Source organism: Drosophila suzukii, chromosome 3 (genome assembly GCF_043229965.1).
Source record: "Drosophila suzukii chromosome 3, CBGP_Dsuzu_IsoJpt1.0, whole genome shotgun sequence".
Lineage (NCBI taxonomy): Eukaryota > Metazoa > Arthropoda > Insecta > Diptera > Drosophilidae > Drosophila > Drosophila suzukii.
Window position 1 is genome coordinate 91641375 of NC_092082.1, and position 16812 is coordinate 91658186.

General features: G+C 44.7%; 3 protein-coding genes across 6 annotated transcripts; 1 reads left to right on the plus strand and 2 right to left on the minus strand.

The window, feature by feature from the left end:
• Positions 1–7788: 7788 nt before the first annotated feature.
• On the plus strand, positions 7789–10268 carry Spn100A (Serpin 100A). The gene is made up of 2 exons (XM_017079593.4): positions 7789–8917; positions 9315–10268. Exons 1-2 carry the CDS (start codon positions 7814–7816, stop codon positions 10167–10169), a joined length of 1959 nt encoding a protein of 652 aa, XP_016935082.4. The 5' UTR covers positions 7789–7813; the 3' UTR covers positions 10170–10268.
• Positions 10269–11590: 1322 nt separating this feature from the next.
• LOC108008047 (cAMP-dependent protein kinase catalytic subunit 2) lies at positions 11591–13040 on the minus strand. The gene is made up of 4 exons (XM_017071829.4): positions 12497–13040; positions 12274–12439; positions 11938–12215; positions 11591–11884 (listed from the first exon to the last, which is right to left on the minus strand). Exons 1-4 carry the CDS (start codon positions 12907–12909, stop codon positions 11671–11673), a joined length of 1071 nt encoding a protein of 356 aa, XP_016927318.1. The 5' UTR covers positions 12910–13040; the 3' UTR covers positions 11591–11670.
• Positions 13041–13257: 217 nt separating this feature from the next.
• Pka-C2 (Protein kinase, cAMP-dependent, catalytic subunit 2) lies at positions 13258–14784 on the minus strand. Of its 4 annotated transcripts, none has more exons than XM_065866059.2 (5): positions 14423–14784; positions 14133–14362; positions 13900–14065; positions 13565–13842; positions 13258–13514 (listed from the first exon to the last, which is right to left on the minus strand). In XM_065866059.2, exons 1-5 carry the CDS (start codon positions 14594–14596, stop codon positions 13301–13303), a joined length of 1062 nt encoding a protein of 353 aa, XP_065722131.2. In that variant the 5' UTR covers positions 14597–14784; the 3' UTR covers positions 13258–13300. The 4 variants fall into 4 exon arrangements, with proteins under 4 accessions (XP_065722131.2, XP_016927319.3, XP_016927320.3 ...); XM_017071830.4 differs by having other exon boundaries at positions 13264–13514; positions 14420–14783; XM_017071831.4 differs by having other exon boundaries at positions 13316–13509; positions 14420–14783.
• Positions 14785–16812: the final 2028 nt, after the last annotated feature.

A 16812-nucleotide genomic window follows, 5' to 3' on the forward strand; every position in this document is an offset into this window, starting at 1 on the left:
TATTTCGGTTCGGTTCGCCAGGACACAATGTGCTGCTGATGACGTCGAGTGCTCCTGCAGTCCCTGCTGCTGTTGCTGTTGTTGTTGATGATGCTTATTGTGTGAGCCATAAAAAACAAGCGGAAAAAAATCAAGCATGGGAGATTATAGGCAGACTGGCGACTCTACTGATACCTTATTTTCAGAAACAGTCATACAACATATTTTACTGGATGTTTTCTTTCGAAACTTAAAAATGAATTGGTTTCTTTGCATAAGTATAGGTAGAAACCTATCCGAATTCAAAATACCATACCACAAAAAATTTACTCCTATCTTTTCCTAATTTTTATACCTTTACCACCTTTATTATTGATCCTAAGAACATTGTGAATTGCATTATTGAAATAATGTTTTTAAAATGAATATATCTTTGATTTTGTCTATATTTCCCTGGTCCGGTAAGTAAACCACCCCTTCTGCGACCAGTACAGGGTATCAAAAACTCAGAGAAATGAAAAAAAAGAGAGGTGGACCGACAGCGGCGACTTTTTATACAACAAACGACAAACGGAAAGTGTCCAACAGGAAATAAACAGGCGACGGCGACTCGGACTTGGTTTTGGATTTGGATCTGAACACGGATACGGCTCCATCTCCATCTTCCAGTTCCAGTCCCGGTCCCATTCTAGGTCCCCCTACCATCTTCATCTGCTGAAAAAGAAGACCGACACGGATTCGAATTCGGACAAATCCCAGCGTGCAGCGGCGAGAATAAAAAGGGTAATAATTTTATCTAGCATTCAGATCAGACACACGTCTGTCCAGCAATACAGTCCCTTGTCCTTTGTCCCAGACTCTTATATTCCCTTTTTTTTTGGTCAGCTTCGGTGGCTACTTGAAACTTTTGTCAACAGCCACTTGCAATTTTGCATGAGCCAGCTTATGAATAAGCGAACTCCTTCGAGTGTCCTTTCCCCCAGATATTTCCTATAGATTTTCCCTGGATTTTCGCAGTTCGTTCACCGCCCGGTATTCAATTACAAGTACCTTAGGCAGCGGTAAGCTTCGGTGACAAACTGTGGCCACTAAGTGGAAGGACCTTCGCCAAGGACTCTACAACTATTTCCGCTGCTGAACGTGAACCAATCTATCAACATAATTGATGGCTTCGATTAGTCACAAGGCGTTCGGTTTTCGGGTGAAATGGGAACGAAGAGTTATAGAGAGCTCAGTGAACAAATCGGCGATTAATTAAATATTTACTCGGCTGGCTCAGCGAGCCAATTAATCTGGCACGGCAATCGGGATACGAATCTCTGTATCCTTGGGAATTATGTATATCTTTGTGTAGGACTAATGAACTGATGCGGCGGCGATAGATGGAAAACTTTAAAGGGTTTTCCCTGGCCCGCGGCGCTTTTCCAGCTTTTTGCCCGCCATTTGTCATGCATCTCGTGTTCAACTGCACGGAAAAAGAAATCTCTCGACAACCAAGGAGTTTTCCTTTCGGGCCGGGCGAAGAAGAAGGCCTCTCCTTCCAAGGATGTAATTTATAATTTTCGCAAGGAGCAAAGGGGGCGGGAAATGGGTGTCGGCAAAGTGCGTTGCTCATCATCTGGCCAACCCCCTTGCACTCCGCCCCGCAACAGGGGGCCATAAACGCACCAGGGGCAATGGCGGCGTCGCATAATTCCGCCATAACACCATAACATTTTGGCCAGGACGACACTGCCACCTTGGAACTAAAGCTGCAATGCCGTCAGGCACTGAGAAAAAAAAAGGGATCTAGTTTTACAAAAATAATTTCACTGAAAATTATACCTTCGTTTTAGTAATTTAACTAAAATATTTTGTCCCTAATAAATATGCCGCAATCAAAAGCTGGAAAAGTATGAAGTGATCTTTTATAACACTTGATTTTATTAAAAATTATTTAATTATTTACTTATTAAAGAATATTTAGAATAGAAATCTCTAAAATGTTGAACCATTTATAATGGTGTCTAAAAGTATGCAGCACTCTTTCCCTAGAAAGACATATCGTTGCATACTTTTGGGCACACACATGAATCTTCCAAGGAAAGTAGAAGTAAAATTCTAAAAATATCAATAATATATTTACCAGCTTAATAGCTTTATCATATTTCTTAATAATAATATAGGGTAAGCTTTCAGTGTAGTCCCAGACACATCCGTAGTCATTGCCATTGTCGTAGTCGCTGTCGTCTCGTCCGTGTACCTTGGTGTCATAAAAGGAAGCAGACCAACAACTGCAGTAGTAGGAAAAGTGGGGGAATATCGGAGTTGGGGTCCTGAGTTAGTTTCCATGTATCGCTGCCCTGTTGGCTGCCTGACAAAATGTAAAAATGTGGAAATGTCCTGCTGCTCGCTCGCCCGAGTTCAAAGTCAATTGTAATTTTTATGGCAAAGTGCTACGCAATATGAATTACATCGACCATACACTTTCGAATATCTGGGGTAGCATTCGCCGGTCGTCAGGTGGAAGTTCGCAGTTCAAATAGGAAGCTACATCTCCTGCAGAGTGTTTTCCAGTCGAGTATTCGGGTTTCCTTGTAACATTCGACTTTCTTGGCCCATAAAAATGACAATTGTAATGTGTGCGAATTTATTGGGCAAACAATAGATTGCAAGGAAGACAAAAACGGTGGAGAAATATATTTTTCCTGGCTGTCCTATCCACTGTCACTCTTAATTATAACCCCTTGGTTCGGCCTATCTCCCCCAGCAGGCAGAAAATTGAATTAAAAACCTTCTTTTCACGTACTTTTCTTAAATGAACGGAAAATCTGGGCTTAAAACTAGCTGAAAAAGGTGGAAAATGCGATAGAACCCCTAAGAGGAATCCTTTCAAAAATCATGAGCGAGTTAATCCTTTTAAATGGCTTAAAGCCCGAAAAATGGCTGAAAAATATTTAAAAGTAATGAGAAATCCGTGCCTTCATTATTTTGATGGCTGATTCAACCTGACGATTCCAACGGACCCCTTATCAGCCCATTCCCGCCCATCTGCAGATGGAGCTTTCTGCCTTTTTTTGGGTTTTTTTGGTTTTGAGTTTTCCTCAAGAGCTTTTCTCGGACAACACGTTGTTTTCATTGCTCATTAGCGGCGACAGCGCGAGTTTAATTAGCAGTGACGCGGCGTCTGAGTTTCGCAGGAAAAGGAAACCCTTTGAGAAGGGTTCGGCTAAATTGCTTCCGGCAGTTACCAACCCCCATATCGTCCAAATTCACAACAACACCTAGGCCGTAAGAAGATTTGAGCAACACTTTGATTCAATGAGCGGCCAAAGGTCGAAAGTTGGACTTTAAGTTGGTAGAGTCTTTGCTGGAGTGAGGATTTCCTCCTCCAGAGGGTTGGTTGCTCCAACTAATTGCCTTTTCGACATGCATTTAATCTCTATTAGAGCGGAGTGATAGAAAACTTTGCCAGCATGGTGAGGACCCACATGTGGAGCGGTCTTCATAAATTATTAAGGGGTTCGGGCGGGGGATGCGATTGTCCGGCCCTCACTTTTGGCATTTAAAACAAATTGTTGTTCGACGCTAGTTCGATTATTTGACCCCCAATGGGGTGGCAGAAGAAAGCAGGGAAAGTTTTCCTGTCTGTCGATGTGTTGATAATGATGGAAGTCATCACATGTGGAGGGGTTTCCCCTGTTTTTTCTGGGGAAGGTGTGAGCATGCTTCTTACATATCAATAACATTTTAGGTAAGGCCCCCTGGCAATCTTCCCTGCAGCTGTGTCGACTGCTGATGACCTTTTAATTGAAGATACAGCTTTTGCGGGGAGCACTCTTATTTCCCATTTTTCTGGGTACTGTAATTTGTATCTCTGGTATTTGCAGCCATGCACACAAAAATGCAAATAAACGCGACCACTCGGCATTCAATAACTTGCCTTCTTCAGTTGCGAAATCAAATTTTACGACGAGCCACGGAAATCCCTTAATAAACATCCGAAATCTTTGCCAGAGTAGCGAATTCCAGGGAAAGCTCCAACCCCCAGTCAACCGTTAATTAAACCCTTTTTGGCTGCTGGAAATCTGTGGGCAAAGTTTTTCCATTAAAGGAAAACCCAGCCAAGGCAGCCGCAGGCAGCGAAATCAAAAAGTAAAAATTTATGAAGCGTTTAATTGAATTAATTAAAAGCAATAATACCTTGAAATAATTGCGCCTAATAGAAAAACTTTGCCACCGATTGCCAGTTGAAGTGCAGAGATACAGATACAGAAAGCAGCTAGAGATACAGAAACAGATGGTTTGGATCTTGGGCTTCGCTGCTGCTTTTGGGCGACTTTTGACTGACAGAGTTATGCGACAAATCCTGGGCCAACAGCCAAGAGCCAACAACCAACAGCCGCACCAGCCATAAGTCAAAATTATCAACAAGATGGCCCAACCAGGAGCAGGACCAAATCAGGACCAGACCAGAAGCACCAGGACCTCCAGCCACTCGGCCTGTCACGCACGTAGGCCACGCAACATTGCGAAAAATATGTCTTTGATGTCATAAATCAATTACGAGTGGGATTGCCGCCACGTTGCCAGCAAGTTTTTGAGCCCAGGACCGCCAGGATACGCCAGGATTTGCGCCTTCATGGCAAGCAACTTGTTAGAGGTGACTCTCCTCTGGAGAGACTCTCCCTTCCTCCGCCTGGAGGTTTAAGTCTCGAGTTTAAAACGTGACTAAATTGAGGCAACGAAGAGTTCTGCGACTGCCAGGCTACCAAATTAAGTGGAGCAAATGAAGCGCATGAATTCCGTCAACTGTTTTGGACACCCACCTCTAATAACACACTTGAAGTGGGTACTTGAAAAAAACCAGTAAAATTTTTAGGTTCTTAAATATATCTTTATTTCTTTTTAATTTAGCTTTTATTTAATTGAAATAGCTAACACTCTAGATTAATTTTGACATATTAACTTAATAAATGGGAAACTTTATAGCACAATTTCTAAGATCTTGATTATTTCTAACATTCTAAGTAAAGAATTATTAAAACCTAAAAAACATAGTTTATTCATTCAAAAATGTCTAAAAGTATGCAATGAAAAAACGAACGGAATTATACCAACGAACTTTTTCATTCAAAATTTAATGGAGCATACTTTTAGATACCTCTGCATTTAAAATTTAATGTTGCATGCTTTTAGATACCTTTTCAAACATTTGAAAATTCTTTTTTCTGATGGTATTTAATATTGAATGAATATTTTCAAAACATTTCTCTATGTGCATTTCACCTTGCCTACCTCCGCTCCCCTGAGCCTTTTGTTCCGTAATTATGTCGCACACATGGCCGCCGAAGGAGCAGGGAGATTCATCACCTCGAGTCCTGCCGAGTGCTAAATGTCAACGTGACATGTGTGAGGGGAACAGGGAATGGGATCCGCAGGAGGCCTGTGTTAGTTTATCAAACATAATTAAGAAGTTCTCCGAGGGGAAGGATGGGCCAGAGAGAATAAACAGAAGTTTAATTATTTTGCAAGTTGCTGCGGGGCAAAAGCGATTGAGCCAAGGGCTCACCTTTTGACTTATGATGTATTGCGTGCTGTACGACAGCTGACAGATGACAGCTCACCTCCTGACAAATAGAGAGGGACTCGGAAAGGATTCCGCAACTCTTAAAGCTGCTGTGCCCAGGAAACTTTCTTAAAGAGAGCCCCGGCCCCCACTAATTACTAAAAGTTGAGAAACAAGTTTTCCAGTACATTTGCATAAATCAAACAATTAGTCACGCCGTCTATAAAGAGTAATTCGAATGCCGGAGTGGTCCCAACTATTCCCAGCCCAAAAACTACTAGTGTCCACTGCCAGGACTCTTCTTATTTTGGTCCTTAATGTGTCCCCGCGGTGTTGTTTGAATGTTTGAGCCTCGTCTTACAAGGTTTCCGGCTGCAAGGAGTCCTGGGGAAGGTGTCCTGCCGGATTCCTCCTCTAATTTATGCGACATTTGCTAGTTTCCCGTTTTGGCATAATAACTTCTAATTCACCTAACCCGACTTTCGACCCTTTTCGGGCTGCTCGTGCGAAGTCAAAGTCGAGGCGGAAGCCTCAACCACTCAGCACTCGGAGAAGCACTAATTTATGGTTTTGGGCATTGAAATTTATGGACAAAAAGCCGAACAAAAATACAAAATACTCGTATTTGTTTCAAAATATAACGGCAGGCCCAAGGTGACAGCCACTGAAAAAGTTCTGGTGGCTAAGTTTGGGGCGAAGTTGAAATGCTCTATAAGAAAAATGTACTTTTACTATTATCTTGTGCTGCAAAATATATTTTATTTTAGTAAAAATACTAAATGCAATACACATTTCTTCTTGTATCATCCGAAAAAGAAGGAACAAAGAAGCATCTTTAAAGTCAAAGATGAATGGCATTTAAAAATAACTTTTATCGGACTCTTTAAGGTGTTCCAAATAAGTTATATCAATCTCGAACAGATTCCAATTCATGCTAATTAAACTGGATTTTTTCCACCTCTGATTAATCACAAAGTTCAGTAACCTTTTCTTATATCGAGGGTATCGAGAACAAATGCGGAACTTGTCGAATAAATTACATAAGCCGCTCAGTATCTTTTGCTTCTCGGATTCTTTGTGGCTCTCTGGAAAGTTCGCTGCACTGTCGACTCACTATATATAGTATATATGTTTATCCCCTCGCCCTCTTCGAATGGCCCACCTCTTCGTCTTATAAAATTGTGCAACGTTTTGTGTGACTCTTTCTAAAACGGAAAACTCGTTTACAAGCCTCCAAAAGAATCAGACTTTGTTAGCCGTGCTTTAATTTAGCACTTTTTATTAGCAAGTATAAGCGTCACACCTGGTTCTTCCATCTGCACTTTGAGAAAAGTAAAGAAAATTGGGATTTTTTTTAAATGATGGGTTCAACATTATTGTAGAGTAGTATGAGGGTTTGTAAGTGTAGTTGCTCCTATGATACAATTATTCCTTATTCAAAAAATGATATATATGATATATTAAATGCTATTTTTCTAAGACAAACTTTTTTCTAATATTTTTTTATGTTTGCCAATTTTTTTTCTGTGTTGGGTACTGGCTTCTTACCATATATTCTCGATTCTGTCCGCTTTCGCCCGCCCATCGTATTTGGTAATCAGCGGCAGAGGCAGCAACAATGCGACGGCCAAGTTCAGTGGCCTCCAAGTGTGTTGAAACTGTTTTGGCCAGCTTTTTATGATTGGGATATGATTTGTGTTCTTATGTGTCTGGCCACTTGATTGGTTAGAAAAAAAACTGGGTTAAGCGTGGTCAGGTAGATCCAGAGATCCAAAGATTGCCAAATTTCTGAGCTCTATGAAGCTGTGAGGCAATCTACATCCCGTTTTCAAGCGGTTTAGGGAAACAATTTCCACACACAGTAAAAACTACAATAAGTACAAGAAAATGCAATTAACCGGCCAGAAAATCAAATGTCAATCACGTAGTTTGTTGCTGTTCAAAAAAACCTGTTGTTGGCTCTCTAACATTTCAATGACTTTGAACTTTTGTTTGCGATGGTTTTTGTGAGCTGTTTTTTTGTGTAGCATTTACATATTGATTGTTGGCTTGACCCATTTGTTTCGGGCCCTCGAGAGCGGCCCACGCCACTTCCACTTTCGTTGGCTTTCTTTGTGATCGGGGCTTGATCAAATATAAAGCCTCTCTTCTGGAGACCCCCCTCTTGGGGATCTCCAAAGTTTTCCTAACCAGTTTGAAGCTTCGTTCTCGCCGGTTCTCGGCCTCTGGCTTTCATAAAAAGTCTTTGGCCAACTTTCTTGGGCTTCATTCGCGCTCGTCGTCACCATGAAAGCGGTTCTCTGCGCGATTTTCGTCACTTTGCTGGTCACCTTTGGCCAGTGTCTGCCCACCACCCAGTTGGAGGATGAGGGTCAGAGCCAGGGATCCTTTGCCGGCAGGGTTTCCCAGCTGATTGCCCTGCAGCTGCTCAAGTTCAACAAGGACATCGATGCCAACCAGGTGCACTCCCCTCTGGGAGTGGCCTCCATCCTGGCCGTTCTGGCGGAGGCCTCCGAGGGCGATACCTACTCGGAGTTCCAGCAGGTCTTCGGCTATCCCAAGGACCGAACCCAGCTGAGAGAGGTCTACAAGAGGGTCCTGGGAAGCTACCAGAACAGAGATGCCGCCGTCGCCCTGCCCTCCTTCCAAACCTGGCTGTACGTCTACAGGAACAACAGTGCCAGGGAGGAGTTCAAGGATCTGCTCGAGAAGAACTACTATGTGGATGTGAAGGATATCAGCAGGCAGGATTACGATTGGAACGAGCCCAATACCTCGTTGCAACTCTCCGAGGAAAAGGACAATGTGGATTCAACCGAGGGAAGCACCGAACAGAGTAACAGCAAGGATGTCATTGGATTCGAGACCCTGAAGAGAATCAACCTGGACGACGATGACATCCCTGCCGTTCCAGCTGATGGCTATGGCCAGGAAATCATCGATAAAGAGGCCTCCAAGTTTGATCGCGACATCGACGACAAACAGTATGTGGAAAAACCAGTTGCCCAGGCTGAAGCAGAGTTGCTGCAAAAAGAACAGGCCACCACCACAGAATCGGAGTTGGAGTCCCAGCCCGAGGAAACCACCACCTTGGCTGTGGAAAAACAGGAAAAACCAGACATGGCAGCCGAGGAAAACCCAGCCGAGAAGCTGCAGAACAAGCGCAGCGACCAGGAGGAGAGCCAGATCAAGAACCTGGAGGAGAACGAGACGGTGCAGGAGGCGGAGAAGCTGGCCAAGATCAACGCAGCTCCCGCGGTGACCGCCGGTGAACCCGAGAAGGTGCGCCTGCCCCTCCAGAAGCTGGAAAATGCCGTCAAGTCGGCGGCCAAGGATGGTGCCGATGAAATTATGCTCGCCCTGGAGTCGCACTTGGCCTCTGTCAGTCGGGTGAGTTGAGTTCTTTATACAGATAATACTCTATTTTAAAATGTAAAATAGAAAAAGATTTTAAAATATCATTATTAGAACCAGAAAAAATTAATTTTAATTTAATGATGCGATGATTTAAAGTATATGCGAAAGCCTCTGAAAACTAGGAACCATAAATTTATCCAATAATAATATATTGGAATTTTCAAAAATTATAATATAGACTTCTTTGATAGACGAGTTTGTTTAGAGTCTTAGAAGTCAAAGAGCCAATGACAATATTTTTTAATAATATAAAATATGATAGAATGTTAAAAGTAAATCAAATTTTGGAACTGCAATTATTTAACTAAAAAATTAATTATTCCTCTCCAAATACTTATCTATTCTAAATATAATCCTATTTTATGCTTAGGTCTATGGTGCCCGCAGTTTGTTCCGGCAGGACGACATCGCCTCCGCCTTGAGTGCCAACTCCATCACGGGTCGCTCTGTGGGATCCAAGTCCAAGATGCTGCTCTTCAACGGACTCTACTACCGCGGCAGCTGGGCGACTCCCTTCTTCCAGCTGAGGGATGGCAGCGATGAGTTCTTCTTCATGACCAACGAGGATGCCATGAAGGCGCCCATGATGCACGCCCGCGGCAAGTTCCAGGTGGCCGATCTTCCCCAGGTCAAGGCTCGAGTCCTGAGTCTGCCCTACGAGACATCACGCTACGCCCTGTGCATTGTATTGCCCGATGAAACAGAGGGATTGAGCGATGTGATAGCCCAGCTGCAGACCAGTGACTTCCAGCTGGCCAGGAAGCAGTTCCAGGAGAAGGAGCTGCATGTCTCACTGCCCAAGTTCCAGGTGGAGGAGACCTCCCGTTCAGAGGCGATGCTCAAGCAGATGGGTCTGAAGAAGGTCTTTTCGAGAACCGAGGCTCAGCTGGGTCTTCTCTCCGAGGATCCCGACGTCCATGTGGATGAGATAGTACAGTTTGTGAATGTCCGCGTGGACGAGGGAGGCAGTAGTGCCAACTCCCTGTCGGCTGCCAATACACAGGCCAGATCTCCAACTACCAGTGTGGAATCCACTGTACTCCCTGTTCCCGAGCCCGAACCTGAACAGCCAGGCGTGGAACGCTTCGAAATCAACCGTCCTTTTGCCTACTTTATTGTGGACTTCCAGGAGCAGTTCGTCCTGGCCTCTGGCAAAGTCTACACGCCCGAGTTCAAGGAGGATCTGCCCTCGGTTTCCGTCGAAGTGGAACTGGAGCAGTCTTAGTCTGCTTAGCCTTAGTATCTCATAAGTTTCGTAACGAATTTTCACCGATCCATGCAATAAACATGCACAATTCATTATCCTAAAAGATAGAAAACAAAACTTTCCCAGAGCAATCAAAACAGCAATTAATTCACTTACAGATGAGCAGCAGCAACCCCCGGGATTCAGGATTCAGAATACAGGATTCCAGTATTCAATCGTCCATCCATAATGTGAAATGTATCTGAGCACGGGGCATCGCTAATTTTCGAAATTTGTCATCGGGTGACGAGTTATCCTCGCGATTCCCAGGGCACTCGGGCATGAAGCGCATCCGAGCCACGTGTCCTGCGAACTGCTCGCCGGAACGAAAGCTGACAGGACTCTTCAAGTGGTCAATGGGCTGCAATTAAAATTCTCATTAGAATGCATGATGTCTTACTATCTGATTCGCAGTCTGGCCAGGAAGTGCGAGCCCCCTGTTTCCTGCGAAAAGAAAACCACCGAAAACGCATGCGAAAAGCAAAACACAACACGGAGAAAATGTGTCTGGAAGTCTGTGAAGGTCTGAAACCCAGAAGCTCTGAAGCCATAGAAGATGTATATACTCTGCTACATGGGAGGGGGATATCTGGGAGTCTGGAGCTGAACTGAAAGTGGCGCCGGCCTGGCGGGCGCCAAAAAGCAGAGGTAAAAACAGGAGTAAATGCGTGCCATGATTACAGCGATGACGACTTCCACCCCGAAGGAAAGGCAAGGAAAGCCGGGCGACTCTGGGGGAAAACTGCGACGGAGACGATGATGTTTCATCTTTTCCACATGAAAACTCACGTAACGAAAATTATGATAATCATAACTTTTCCCCCACACACCCCCAGCCCCCGAGATCCTTTGTTTTGTTAGCCGGACAAAGGACCCTTGGAAAGGTAGACCTTGGACCATAGAACATGGCGTCTAGTTTTTCTGCCGTCTGGCCATTGCTCTATTTTTATTAAGTCTTTGCATATAAATCAATGTGGCCCGATATGCAGAAGAGCAGAAAAAGGTATAAAAGATTTATGGTTCTTGCTCCCCAGCTCGTTTAAATATTGTTTAACATAATTTCGTGCAAAAGTTTCCCGATGAAGGCGAACTCTTTCAGCGAAAGCTACACCCACTTGGAGATAAATAAACAAAGTGGCCATAAATCCATCCATCCACTTGCAACAGCGACAAACGCACAAGATTTATGGCACTGCCTCCAGTCTAATTACAAGTCAAGTTTGTCGAATTGAAAATTGGGGCTGCCCAGAAATCGGGAAAAATAACGCAACAAGTGTGGGAAAGCCAGCTGTTTTCCCGGAAAATTTCAAGGGGAATAGCATACCCCTCTAAATTCAGAGCTGTTGACATCACACATGTGAGCAGCAGCTGTCGCATATCGAAAAAGAAAAACGGGGGGATCTAGAATCGAGTGTTTAGCTAATGCTGTCGAGAATTTACAGAATCAAAGGGTCTATCACTATCACAAGTCAAACAAAATTCAGAAATCCGCGAAGGCTTCCTCATGTCGCATGGTTTTGGCCTTGGGCCGTGGCTTATCGGAGACCTTATCGAAGTTGGATATGTCCTCCGGATTGCTGATGTTGGGCACATAGGGGGCATTCACTGTTTGGTTGAGCAGGGGGATCCACTCCACATCCTTGAACCACTCGTGCTCCTTTATGTCCCGATTGCCATTGATTAGGTTGCCAAAACTGTAGAGAAAAGATATTGAACTTCAGTCTTATATCTTAATTAATATACCCACCGCTTGGAGAGATCCACCTGCAGCAAGTGATCCACCAAGTGTCTCAAAGCCCCACTAAAATAACTGGGCATCTTATAGTCCGCCTCGCATATCTTGTTGTACATGCTCATCACATCTCGATTGTGGGCGGAAAACGGGGAGTGACCCGCAACGAACTCAAATACCAAGACCCCAAAAGCCCACCAGTCCACGCTGGTTCCATAGGGTTTCGATTGGATGATCTCCGGTGGCAAGTACTCCGGAGTTCCACATAAGGTCATGGTACGGGTCTCAACTTTCTGTAAGGCTAATCAACTTGGAGATACTTCTTGGTTATAAAAAGTTACGATACAAAACCTTAGCAAATCCAAAATCGGTTACTTTCAAGTACCCATTCTTATCCATCATTATGTTCTCGGGTTTCAGATCTCTGTAGAGCAGACTGCAATGATGCATGTATTCCAGAGCCAGGAAAACCTGGGCGGCATAGAAACGAGCCTGCTTTTCAGTGAACTTTCGCACTCTAAAATAAATTTATATATTATAGATCAGTTCTTAGACCTCACTATAGATCACTTACTTTCTGTGATAGGTGAAGAGCTCTCCGCCGCCAATAAGAGGAAGTACGAGATACAGACTGTCGAAATCCTTGTAGGAGGCTATTAGATTGACCGTATTCGGGAACGTCATCGATCGCAGGACGTTCTTCTCGCTCATCACGTGGCTGACCTGTTTGGTCTTGACGATTTGATCCTTGCTCAGCTGCTTGGAGGCATAGTACACCCCGGATTCCTTCTCCCTCACCAACTGCACCTTGCCAAAGGATCCCGAACCCAGGGTGGCCTTTACATCGTAGTCATCCAATCCCGTGCTGGGCGATGGCACGTTGACTGCGAACTTCTTATTGAAATCCTCGCGCAACTTGTCCAGGATGAGGATGTAGTCCACCTTGGGACTGAAGTGCATCTGCGCTTGATCGGGCTGCGGTCCCATTGTGACAATTATTAGCTATTTTGGCCCTCAGTGATCGCTTTAATAAACTATACTGGAATTTCGAATTTTCTTTCTAGGACATTATCAAAAGATAGGTTTAAAAATGACTTAAGGCACTAGGGCTACGTATTTATTAATTATTTATTAGAATTTGTAAATGTCATGCCACTAGGATTCTTAAATCACAAAAAGTAAGGCGACCAAAAGTCTACTTTCTAAAAAAAAACATATTGTTGCATACTTTTAGACACCTAAACAGATATTTACACCCAGAATGATTCGTTTTTCTCAATAAATTTTATTTTAAAAATCCAATCCCGCAAACAACCCATTAACTTACATATCAAGTAAAACCTTAAGAAAACGACGATTATTACCAACAAATTGACATTTAAAAATTCGCAAACAAGTCGGGATGCCGATTTATTCGGGACTTCAAGCGATCCTTGAACTCGAAGTTCTCGAAGTTGGACAGATCCTCGGCGCCGGAAATGGTCGGCAGATAGGGAGCGACGACCTCCTGGTTGAGGATGCCGAACCACTCAACGCCCTGGAACCACGGATGGTTCTTCACATCGACGGCGCCCTCGTTCGAGTTTCCTAAACTGAGAAGGGTTGGCATAAGCGGCTCCTTTGGGAAGAGCACTCCACTCACCGCTTTGAGGTGTCCACCTGCATGAGGCTCTCGACCAGGTTCTTCAGCTGGGCCGTGAAGTAGCTGGGCATCTTGTAGTCGCAGACGCAGATCTTGGAGTACATCAGAATGACATCGCGATTGTGGATGGCGAAGGGGGATCGCCCGGCCACAAACTCGTACACCAGGATGCCGAAGGCCCACCAGTCCACGGATTTGTTGTACGGCCGGAGCTGCACGATTTCGGGGGCCAAATATTCCGGGGTTCCACATAGCGTCGAAGTGCGGCCATCAACGCGCTGCATGAATTGAAAGGTATACAGAAGTTCTGCCTGCACATACAGTGTACAACCCACCTTTGTGAAACCGAAGTCCGTGAGTTTTATATAGCCCTTCCCGTCGAGCAGGATGTTCTCCGGCTTGAGATCCCGGTACATTAGGTTCATCTTGTGCATATATTCCAAAGCAAGGGCCACCTGGGCGGCATAGAACCGGGCATGCTTCTCGTTGAACTTGCGAACCCTTCAATATGGGGGATACCCATCTGCGATCAGATGGAATGAGGACTCCCCAGAACACAGATACTCACCTGCGGTGGTAGCTGAACAGCTCGCCGCCGTTTACCAGGGGCAGGATGAGGTAGAGGTAGTCGAAGCACTTCGTAGAGTCCACCAGGTAGATGAGGAACGGGAATCGGGCGGCGTGCAGCACGTGCTTCTCGTTGTGCACGTGGGCCACCTGCTTGAGCCGCACCAGATCCTCCTTGCTCATCATCTTGGCGGCGTAGTAGTTCTTGCCACCCTTTTCCTTGACCAGCATCTGGGGGTTCAATACTATAGTGGTTAGAAATACCCAAGGTTAGGAAGTTCCGTATACCACAGTGCCGAAACTTCCGTTGCCGAGGACCGCCCGCGTTATGTAGTTCTCCAGATTGGTGTACGGCGACTGGATCTGGTGGTTCCATCGCTCGTCGAACTCGTGACTCATGTTGTCCAAAGTGGTGTTGTAGTCTTCCTTGGAGTTGAAGGTGTACTGCGTATTGTGCTGGCTCATAACAGCAGTCCACTATCCGGCCAATCGCGCATCTTACGGCGCCTTTGCGAATGCCTTCCGTTGCGGAGCTGAATTAGCGAAGGGATTTTAAATGGCCGGTCTATTCGGTAATGGGCGCTTGATACACTTGGAATTTGGATTCTCATCACTTTCACACAATAATCAGATAGTCAGTGACATCTGGGACAAAGCTATAATAGAAACGAAGGCTGAAGAGGACTTCTTTCGATTGGTCATGGAGGAAAACTTTATAAAAGGTGAGTCAATTGAAAGTTTGCATCTAATAAACCTCACTTCTGTTTAGGTGGATCTGATGTTCTTAAATCTAACTAATGATAGAGCGTTCTAATTAAATACTCTTTAAGTAATAGCACTACTTATTTCCAATGGAGCAGTTCAACATCAGGTGAATAAACTTCAAGAAATCCCAGAAATGCGTGACTCAAGTCAAGGACCTCTTCTTTCAATTAGCCGACAGAGCCTTTCTCCAAGGTATGACAAATTTACCTCCATCCCCTCCCAGGACGACTGAGAAATGGCAATTTCCTGCGACTGTGACTGAGTCCACACACATGTGTGCTCCAGAGTCCGACTTCTCGACATGTCCTGAAAGCTCGTCCTGTTTCACTGGCTGCCTCCTGGCCGCAAAAGTAAGAAAAATTGCAAAACGTCCGCTTGATAAATGATGCTAACCAAGATTACATAAGTTGGTAATTTTCTAGTACATTTATTTCCACATGTCAGGCCAGTCGAGTTGGGAACTCCAGACCGCATCTTCATGTTGATGGACATGTGAGTGGGTACCAGGGAATCTGGGTATCTGATATCCCTGAGATGGGATAGTGGTAGGCTTAGCAGAACCGGATGCCAAAATTGTTGCAGGCTTTTAAGGTAACTGTCGACCGAATGGAACCAAAACGAACCGTTTATTGGCCATTTCGGGCCAGTCTGTTGTCATTGTGCCACCTAAATTGACAATTAATCATTATCTTTCGGCCGGGTCGGCATTCAGATTGGCAGATTGGGTCAGCTTTGGTTTAGTGTATAGAGGGCTCTCGAGCCATGTGAAAATGGGTTTCTAAATATGCCTTTGGTCTGGCCTAATGCCCTGGCATTTATCCTCGGAAAGCGAGGAACTTCATTATTGATTAGCTGGCAAAGGAGGGTTTTTTCGGGTCTCAACTGACTCATCTGCTTGGGCCACAAATAATTTAGCTTTTAATTCGCTTAAAATAAAACAAATAGTCACGTACTTGGAAACTTTCACTTGCACTGCAAACGGGAGTCGTGCAAAAACTAAACAATTTCACTTAGCCAATGTATACTCGAAATCCCGGCTCATTTAACTTAGAGCCTCGCCGCCAGATAAACTCCAGTTGGCTAAGATATGTTAACGACGGCCATAAATAAGCGGATAATATCTGGAAGGCCTAGAATCCTCCTTATAAGATACATATATGTGTGCTAAGCGGGCCAAGAGCAGATTAAGTCGTACGCACACGTTTCTCGGCCGTTTCTTTGGGCCACAGCCATATAGAACATATATGGCAAAACCCATGGCTGTAGCCACACTTAAAATTCATTTGTTGTCTTGAAGGACTCAATCCCCAGCGTTATGCAAAGTAATTGACGCCTCGATGAACTGTTGACACACATGGCATTTGTCTTAGGCCACCCGGCTAATATTTGGCTTAGTTATCAGAGGCCATTTTTTGGGCTTAAGTAGGTGAATGTCCCCGGACCAAATTCAATTATGCTGAAAGGTTTCGGGACCGCCGGAAAAGCAGCTGCCGGGGGACTGGCCTCAGCCATTAGCGCTAATCTCCGCACAATCGGGAATAAATCAAGGCATGCTCTACACTCGCTGCCCGGAAAATGCATTCGGTGCTCGGTATTCGCTTTTCCATTCATTCACAGTTCAGCGGGCAGCAACAATGTACTAACTTCCGGATGGGAGTCCCAAATTCTGAATCCCCGCGAAAAACCTTCCACCTCACCGTACGACGTGGATTCAGATTCGGATTCGGATGCGGATTCAGAAGGTGTAACTAATCCGCTGGCCATGTGACTTTTGTCATGCGCCGATGTCAAACGCTACCTATATGTACGGGCGAAAAACGACAATCGACACACGACAGCCGATGAACCCTTGCCAATCCGATGGCAATGGTTTTCCACTCGATTCCACCCTGAACACACGGCCGAGCGGCCTTCCA

Bases quoted from the DNA above. Each gene is read 5' to 3' on its own strand.
- LOC108008047 (XM_017071829.4), bottom strand. From the start codon at position 12,909: ATGGGACCGCAGCCCGATCAAGCGCAGATGCACTTCAGTCCCAAGGTG. The intron at 12,440-12,496 runs GTAAGTGATCTA...AATTTATTTTAG, and splicing joins CTCTTCACCTATCACAGAAA to AGTGCGAAAGTTCACTGAAA. The intron at 11,885-11,937 runs GTGGGTATATTA...TTTTCTCTACAG, and splicing joins CAGGTGGATCTCTCCAAGCG to TTTTGGCAACCTAATCAATG.
- Pka-C2 (XM_017071830.4), bottom strand. From the start codon at position 14,596: ATGAGCCAGCACAATACGCAGTACACCTTCAACTCCAAGGAAGACTAC. The intron at 14,363-14,419 runs GTATACGGAACT...TTGAACCCCCAG, and splicing joins ACGGAAGTTTCGGCACTGTG to ATGCTGGTCAAGGAAAAGGG. The intron at 13,843-13,899 runs GTGGGTTGTACA...CAATTCATGCAG, and splicing joins CGGACTTCGGTTTCACAAAG to CGCGTTGATGGCCGCACTTC.
- Spn100A (XM_017079593.4), top strand. From the start codon at position 7,814: ATGAAAGCGGTTCTCTGCGCGATTTTCGTCACTTTGCTGGTCACCTTT. The intron at 8,918-9,314 runs GTGAGTTGAGTT...TTTTATGCTTAG, and splicing joins ACTTGGCCTCTGTCAGTCGG to GTCTATGGTGCCCGCAGTTT.